Source organism: Prionailurus viverrinus, chromosome B4 (assembly GCF_022837055.1).
Source record: "Prionailurus viverrinus isolate Anna chromosome B4, UM_Priviv_1.0, whole genome shotgun sequence".
Lineage (NCBI taxonomy): Eukaryota > Metazoa > Chordata > Mammalia > Carnivora > Felidae > Prionailurus > Prionailurus viverrinus.
The window spans coordinates 12,578,304-12,587,146 of record NC_062567.1 but is presented as its reverse complement, the minus strand read 5'-3'; the positions used below and the strand labels follow the sequence as shown (position 1 = coordinate 12,587,146).

The window sequence follows — 8,843 nt, the reverse complement described above, 5'->3', positions numbered from 1 at the left end:
AGCCACGTGAATAAAACATTCTCACCTTTACAATTCCCGCTTCCTTGAACTCTGTGTTATGGGTAGATACATGACTTTCACAGACGACCTGTTATTGGCCGGAGCCGTGAATGCACCGAATGGAACCATCCAATCCACAGGGTCCTGACAAGCCGGGGCAATGGACAAAAACTCAAGATGAAGTTCCGTAGGGGGAGATACAACATTTTGCTCTTTTACCTGAAAATGAATCACAAAGGCGCAGGATATAGAGAAATTTGACACTAACATGTGAAAGGACGGGAATTTTATCTGAAGGCAAGACAAACATATGCAGCTGTCAGACAGTAAAAGGATTTGATCTCAGGTCGCGTCATGAGAGTAATGGTATCCGCAAGAGTTATGCACAGAGAGATGCACTTTCCCAGGAGGTACATTAAAATATCTAGGAGGCACAAAGGTTTCAAGAAAACATAGGCAATATTATTGTGTAATTTTTTTAATGTTTATTTATTTTTGAGCGAGAGACAGAGAGAGAGAGAGAGAGAGAGAGAGAGAGCAGGGGAGAGGCAGAGAGAGACAGGGACACAGAATCTGAAGCAGGCTCCAGGCTCTGAGCTGTCAGCACAGAACCCAAAGTGGGGCTCTAATCCGCAAACTCTGAGATTGTGACCTGAGCCAAAGTCAGATGCTTACCCGACTGAGCCACCCAGGCACCCCATCTTTTTCTTTTAATCAGAATTGTTTTGGCTATGTAGAATCTTTTCTGGGGACTGATCTGGGGATTGTTTTTGTATTTTTATGAAAAATGAGTTCGGAATTTTTATTGGGATTGCTTTGAATCTGTAGATCGCTTTGGGTAATACGGATGTTTTCACAATATTAATTCTTCCAACCCAAGAACATGTGATATCTTTACATTTATTTGCATCTTGTTCAATCTCTTTATCATTGTCTTACAGTTTTCAATGTACAGGTCTTTCACCTCCTTGGTTAAATTTATTCCTAAGTGTCTTTTTAAATTGTTTTTGATGTAATTGTAATTGGGATTGCTTTTTTACTCTCTCAGATAGTTTGTTGTTAGTGAATAGAAATGCAACTGATTTCTGTATGTTGATTTTGCATCCTGCTCCTTTGCTGAATTCACTAATTAGTTCTAACAGTTTGTTTTCTTAGTAGAATTTTTAGGGTTTTTTATATGTAAGATCACATCATCTCCCATTAATAAGATGCATCTAATTTCCGCTGGTTCTGTTTTAATTCACTTATTTATACATACTTATTGAACATTTACTACGTGACATGTACTAAGGACAACCAGGGATAAAGTAGTGAACAAGACAGCCATACATACAACTGATGTCCTCCTACTTCAAAAACCCCATTACCCACGTCCATCTTGTCTGGTTTCCTGAGCCTGTCCTGAGGCAAAATTTTTAATTTCCTTAGCTGGTGAAACTTCTATGAAGCCACCTTCCCAGATCTGGTGGTCAAGTGATAACTTTCTGCCTTCCAAACTGCACGATCACGGAGCTCCATCGGGAGCGATCAGCCCTGCACAGAGCTAACAATCAACAAGTTCACACTGGTGCAGGCTTCCTGGTTGTTAAATACCGAGATACACCCAAATGCTGCTTGCAGGCCATAAAGCGGAATCCAAAAAACTATAACATAAAATGAATGAGTTTGAGGGGTGGGTAAGGGGAGGTCTTACTTGGAAGTTAATGGAACGTGATAGTCTGCATGGGTCCGAAGGAATACAAGCAAGTACAAATGTAAAGCAAGGGAAAGTTCTACTGTTCACAACTGATCACACACCGAACTGAGAAAGTCTCATGGTTACCTTCTGACCCCATCCCACTCTAGGTGACATTGGGAACTTGAGAAGAGCAGGGTGGGGACAAGAGACAAACTCCAGTACCCACCTCGCCCCTCCGGCCTCCCCAGGATCCAGCAAACAAAGGGCTGATGCTTGGCATAGAAGGTGGCTTTAGGACCCTGTTCCAGCACGATCTGATTTCAGTTCTCCTGGTAATACGCATCCCTACCTGCTTATATCTGGCAACCCAGGACTGGGGCGAGCCAGGCTTCCACTACTACCTGATCTCTTTCCCCTTTGAGTCTCTGTCTCCCTAAACAACTGGACCTTAGCAGAAAGAACAAACCTCATGCCTTTTAGTCTTCGAGGGTAAGTCTAGCCGTCATTGGCCAGACTTACCCTTGAGGTAGCTCAGCAAGAGGCCACCACTGGCTCTTTCTGGACCCAGTGGAATATTCTGTCACTGCAGGCATTCTTGTGAATCCGTAGGGCATGGTCGGGGCCAGTGACAGTTGGGGGCTAAGGGATGTCATAATTTGCCATAATTTTCTATTACATTTCAACTCCGTTTACTGCAAGGAATTTGTTAAAAATATGCCACACACTTACCAAGGGAGTACTAACAATATTTATTAAGAAAAATTAGAACTGGGATGCCTGGGTGGCTTAGTCTGTTGAGCATCTGACTCTTGATTTTGGCTTAGGTCACGATCTCATGGTTCATGGGATCAAGTCCCACATTGGGCTCCATGTTGAGAGTACAAAGTCTGCCTGGGATTCTCTCTCTCTCTCTCTCTCTGCCCCTCCCCTGCTCCCAGGTGCTCTCTCTCTCTCTCTCTCACTCTCTCTCTCTCAAAATAAATAAACTTAAAAAAAACCCAAAGAATAATTAGAACAAATATCTATGTAACACTTGCCCCCTGCGAGGTGTCATTCTCATATATCACTCATTGAAATAAAACACTAAGAATGATCACGCCCATTTTACAGTTGAGAAAAATGAGGTATGAAAACTTATATAAAACTTGAGTGACAGAGCTATGATTCTAACCTTGACAACCACCCAAGAGTGTGCCTCTCATTCAGCCTGAAGCAGTAGGTGTGAACTTATTAAATATGAGATATTATTAAATATTATTATAAAGTATTTTCATAGGCCTATCACAGTTATTAAAAAAGATTGTTATATGACCTAGAAAAACATTTTAAATGTAATTGCTGTTAGTTTAGTAAAAAAATAGAGATTATACAACAGCATCCAAAATAATGGAAAAAAAACTTTTTACCTATGGGATTACAAATCACCCCATGGCTATCCATTTAAAGAGGAAGCTATTGGAAGAAAAATGATATATTAACTATTGGATATTTCATGAAAAATTGGTTTTTCAAATTTTAATTTGATAACTATACATAAATGTATAGAGTCTAGAGAATAAAAAGGCATTTTTAAAATTAATGACATGTAATAATTTATGTAAATTTGCTAGTTGCCATAATCTAGTGTACCTCGTGTGGCCCAGGCATCTTCCATATCTATCTTTGATTGGAGCACTCTGTGGGCTGGGGGTGGGGGGTAGAGCATTTCTCCCAATGGGAAGGAAGTATTGAAGCACAGACTGTATGTAAGCACAGAGCACTTGGCAGTGAGGCTGTGGAAGGGATTTAAGCTCTGATAAATATTAACTTTTGGATGCATGACTGTCTACATAATTTGCAGGGCCCAGTCCAAAAGGAAAACTCAGGGCCCCTTGTTCAAATCTTATTAGACATTTCAAGATGGTGACAGCAGAGCATTAAACCAAACATGGGGCCCAGCTAAGCATGGAACTTTGTGTTACTGCACAGGTCACATATCCAAGGAGCCTGGGCCCCTTTTCCGTGTTATAAAATTCTGGAACTTAGGGAAGTGTTTTATTAATAATTACACTGGCAAGGGGCACGTGGGTGGCTCAGTTGGTTAAGTGTCAAACTCTTGATTTCAGCTCAGGTTATGATCTCACGGTGGTGAGACTGAGCCCTGCATCAGGCTGCACACTGACAGCAAGGCGCCTACTTAGGATTTTCTCTCCCTTTCCCTCCGCCCCTTCCCCACTGGCTCACACATGTGCATGTGCTCTCTGTCTCTCTCTCTCAAAAAAAAAAAAAAGAGCTGTACTTGCAAAAGTGAAGGGAAGGAGAGGAGAATTATGAAGAAATGAAAATAAATTTCTGGAAAAGAGGAAGTGAATGAAAGCATGATGACAAGTGAATCAGAAAAAAACCAAACTGCGGCCCAAAGTAATTTCCAGACAGATATGCAGCAGAATTGGGAATCGGCTTTCCAGGCACTACGTGGATATGGGGCTGGCAGGTGCAGCGTGAGGAGGTGAGACCAGCAATGCAAGTACTGTATTAGCCGGAGCACGCCATTCACCGTCTCCCTGCCCCCGCAAAGGCAGCCATGTGACTACACTGCAGGCACAAAACTGGGACACCTCCTCTGGAGAAATTTAACCCACAGCCCAGGTAAAATTAATGCTGACCTAGGAAGGAAACAAATACGCATCACAAATAAAAGAGGAAACCAACCACACCCTGGCTATCTAGAAAAATTAGCTCGGATCTTCATGCGTGAATATGAAAAAACAACCAAGAATCACCAGACAGGAAGACCTGCAGTCGTGTGACTGCGAAATCACTGGATAACATAACAGAAAAAGGGCACAAGAAAACACAATTCAGTCAACAGAAGAGAAATCTGAAAATTGTTATCCTCAGAGGGGCACCAGGGTGGCTCAGTCGGTTAAGCCTGTGACTTCAGCTCAGACTATGATCTCCAGGTTTGTGAGATGGAGCCCCATTAGGTGGAGACCCTGTGTCGAGCTCTGTGCTGACAGCTCAGAGCCTGGGGGCTGCTTCAGATTCTGTGTCTCCCTCTCTCTGCCCCTCCCCTGTTCACTCGTTCTCTCTCTCTCTCTCTCTCTCTCTCTCTCAAAAATAAATAAACATTAAAAAAAATTTTTTTTAAAGTGTTATCCTCAGAGATATTTGAGAAGAGTGCGCTCATCAAACAAAAGTTCGGGGCTAATGTAATCAAGGAGGAGATCTTAGGCAGTATTTTTGGTTAATAGCCAGAACTTCTTAAAATTTTCATAGAAGGTTTGGAAGACAACATTAAGATATCTCCGAAAACGTTAAGTAAAAAAAAAGATAATGAAATACATGAGGTGGAAAACAAGATACCTATAGGAAATTGTCCTAGGATGCTGCCCTCTGACAGATTTCCTGAAAGTGCGAAATCAGAGAAAATGGCTGGAAAGACATTTCAAAGAAATAACAGAAAAAAATTTCCAGAGAGGAAGAGAGAAATGAATCTTCAGCTGGAAGGGCCCAAACGGATGCTAAACAGATTAAATTTAAAAAGACCCCCAATTAGATTATGGTGGCATTTCAGAACATGATAAACAATTCAAAGATCACAAAAGCTTCCCAAGAGAAAACAATAGTTCTCCCGCAAAGACTGGAGGAGATTGACACATTTCTGGGCATCAACATTGGAAGCATAGATCGATCGAACTATGCTTTTGAGATCTAAGAGAAACTGATATTGAACCTAGAATTCCATGCTAGGCAAATAAGAAAGGGCTGGGCAAAATAAGAACATTTTAAAACACAGAGCTACTCAAAATTTGTGCCTCCTATACATGGTCACAGAGAAGTTTACTTGAGCGGTACTCCAGCAAGATGTATACAAGAAAGGTCTGTTTAAGCCCAGGAACCCGGTTAAAGAAACCACAGATCAGCTCTCAGCTGGAAGAGCAGAAATAATTAGTCTAAGTTAGAGCAGAAAGCTAGTAGGTTCCTAAAGTCTTCAAGAAGAATTGAGTGGATTTAAAGCAACGGGAGATACGATAAAGAAGCTTACAGGAAGAAAAAGAAAAGCAGTTAGAAACTCCAGTAAAAACACACACACACAAAACAAAAAACCAACAATGAAAATTGCATTTAAAAACTCATCATTCAATAGAAAGCAAACTAAAATATGTCATAATTTTGAGTGTAGTAATAAGAAAAGAGAAGTCATTTATCTGTGTGTATTCCCCTTCATGTGACACAGAGGTCCGGGACTCCGAGCTGGGTGCTGGGAATACAGACCCCGTGCAGTTCTTGCGTTTGAGCTCCTGATACAGCGGGAGGCAACGACTGCTGATAAATGGAACCTCAATTATAGAAGAAGTACAAAGAGAGGCAACTTCTCGCTTCTCCACCTCCCAAGCCCAGCTACAACACCCTCAACCCGCAATCCCCCTCCAAACCTTCCCGCTTCCGCCCAAAGCACTTAGTGCTTCGGCCCACGAACCGAGCCTGCGTCAACACTACTGCGCAGGCTCCCAGGCGGGTCCGCGCGGATTGCAAACCCAGAGACATTCCGGGGGACGAACGAACCTCGGGGTGGGGCGGAGTCTCCAGGCCAAATGACGGACGTGATTGGTCAGCCCCCGGGTACACATTCCTTTGTGGGCGGAGCCTCACCCTAGAGCCACGTCTAGTAAACTGTTTTCCTAATTTGGAAAGGGTCAGGCGCGGGCGGGGCGTGGAGCGGCGAGCCGCAGCGTGTGCGCTTGCGCCGAGCTCCGGGACAGGGCGTGTTCCCCGTTCCGGGCCGCGTTTTGCTCCGAACGAGTGCATCTCTTGCCACTCAAGTGCGCCCTGCGGAAACCTGTGGTTCTCTCGCCCCACCTGTTAGGTGCTGCCTTCCGCGGTGAGTGTGTGTGGTTTGTACTTGGGTTCGCCTCTCCCCGCGCCACCGGAGTAGTACTGGACGCTTCCCACGCTCTTGCTCCGCCCCGCCCCCTCCCTGCACCCGGACCCTGCCGGCCGTTGCCCACCATCCAAGCCTGGGGGAAAACTGGACAGTGCCAGCCCGGGGCGTCTCCCCTTTCTCTCCCTGCACCGCCCTGACCGTCGCCCACGTGCTTGTTGTTGTCATTGCTACAGAACATGTCCAAGTCTCTGAAAAAGTTGGTGGAGGAGAGCCGGGAGAAGAACCAGCCGGAAGTGGACATGAGTGACCGGGGCATCTCCAACATGCTGGATGTCAACGGCTTGTGTAAGTTCTCGGGCAGGGTCTTCCCCTTGGAGCCGCTGGAGGGTTTACAAATTTTCCAAGTAGCTGCCGGCCGTGGTATGAGAGGTTGTAAAGATTTACATCCCGCTCCCTGCTTGTCAACCTCGCTTGTGGAGAGCTTAGCCCAGAAAGTTTGCAATCAGAATTACGCCCCGTTCCGATTGGAAGATGAACCTGAGAGTCCAGGGAAGGAATCACACAGATAGGTGTAGCTGTACCTCATTGTTATCAATGCTGATCGTTTGCATTTGGGTGGATTTCCCACACAGTGTACTTAATACCCACTTTATTTTCAATTGAAAATCATTTTGGGGGCGCCTAGGTGGCTCAGTCAGTTAAGCGTCAGACCCACTCTTGGTTTCTGTCCAGGTCATGATCTTACAGTTCTTGAGTTTGCTGCTTGGGATTTCTCTCTCCCTCTCTCTGCCCCTCCCCTGTTTGCGGGCAGGCTCGCAAGCTCTCTCTCTCTCTTAAAAAAATAAACATTGGGGCGCCTGGGTGGCTCGGGTCAGTGAAGCGGCTGTCATCAGCTCAGGTCATGATCTCACCCTTTGTGAGTTTGAGCCCTTCGTCCGGCTGTGCTGACAGACAGCTCGGAGCCTGGAGCCTGCCTCGGATTCTGTGTCTCCCTCTCTCTCTGCCCCTTCCTAGCTCACGCTCTCACTCTCTCTCTCTCTCTGTGAAAAATAAATAAACTTAAAAAAATAAAATAAACATTAAAGAAAATAATTTTTGAATCATGCTTCCTTTCTCCTAATACAGTCTCTGATCCTTGAACAATTGCCACAGAAAACTTATGTGATCACTATTCTTATGCCTGGAGTATGTTAAACGTTTCTTGACTCTCTACCCTTTTTTGGCTCTTTATTCTACTTAGTTGAGGCTTTTGTTACCGCCTTCTTGTGCTACTGTGATGTCTCCCTAACTTTCCCTCTTCCAGTTTTGCTGAGCCTGTTTACCCACTTTTGTTTTCAAGTGTTGCTTTTCTGCAACATACCTTACTGTGTAGCTCTCTAAACCAGAGATTGCAAAGTCGCATGTCCATTGGGGCCAGGTGAAGGTGGTCATGGGCTTCATAAGAGGTATCTCATCTGAAGGGGGCGGCTGCTACACCTGCTACTCACATCCAAACAATTGTCACCACCTGGGGATGTGGATTTAGTGTTGCCAGAGTTGTTTTTTAAGAAGCCAAGAATCCAGATTTTTATATGAAATTTCCTAAGTTTTAGACGTTGACAACCAATTCCAAAATTTGAAAAATGATTTCTTTATAATTTTTTTAATGTTTATTATTTATTTTTGAGAGAGAGAGAGAGAGCATGAGCGGGGGAGGTACAGACAGGGAGACACAGAATCTGAAGCAGGCTCCAGGCTGCAGGCTCCGAGCGGTTAGCCCAGAGCCCGACGTGGGGCTCGAACTCATGAGCTGCGAGATTATGACCTGAGCCGAAGTCAGATGCTCATCCGACTGAGCCACCCGGGCACCCTGCAAAATAATTTACAGGTGAAATAAAACTCTTCTTCAGGCAGAACGTGGCTTAAGGTTGGACCTTCTCCCTTCAACACTTCTCCTGGTTGTTCATTGCCAACAGTAATGCTCCAGGTTCTTTGGCGTGACAGGCAGAGCCATTCTGAATCTGACCGAAACCTACCTTAGTGCCTGTCCTTTCCACGCATTTGTTTTCCCAGCCACACTGAACAGATTGCCCGTCCCGAACCAGGGCACACTCTTTCAGGTCTTTGTGCTTTCGAAGTATTGTTTTCTTCTTCTCCTTCCCCCCCCCCCCACATCTTTTTACTTACCTGTCGAGAGTCAGCTTAGTCGTCATAGCCTCTGTGAAGCCCTCTCTGTCTGTGTCGAGCAAACACCGCCCTTTCCCTGTGAAGTTGGATATGCCTTGCCTCGTGACTCTTGTTACACGGGCCTGTGATGTG

The 8,843-nt window shown here is 44.7% G+C and overlaps 1 protein-coding gene across 2 annotated transcripts in view; it reads left to right on the top strand.

The window, feature by feature from the left end:
- The first annotated feature begins 6,382 nt into the window (after positions 1-6,382).
- Positions 6,383-8,843, top strand: part of RSU1 (Ras suppressor protein 1) — a 203,702-nt gene continuing 201,241 nt past the window's right edge. For both annotated transcript variants that reach the window (XM_047867796.1, XM_047867795.1), the window contains exons 1-2: positions 6,383-6,542; positions 6,779-6,890. In XM_047867796.1, the coding sequence (XP_047723752.1) occupies positions 6,782-6,890 (109 nt within the window). In that variant the 5' untranslated portion in view covers positions 6,383-6,542; positions 6,779-6,781. The remainder of the gene's footprint in view (positions 6,543-6,778; positions 6,891-8,843) is intronic.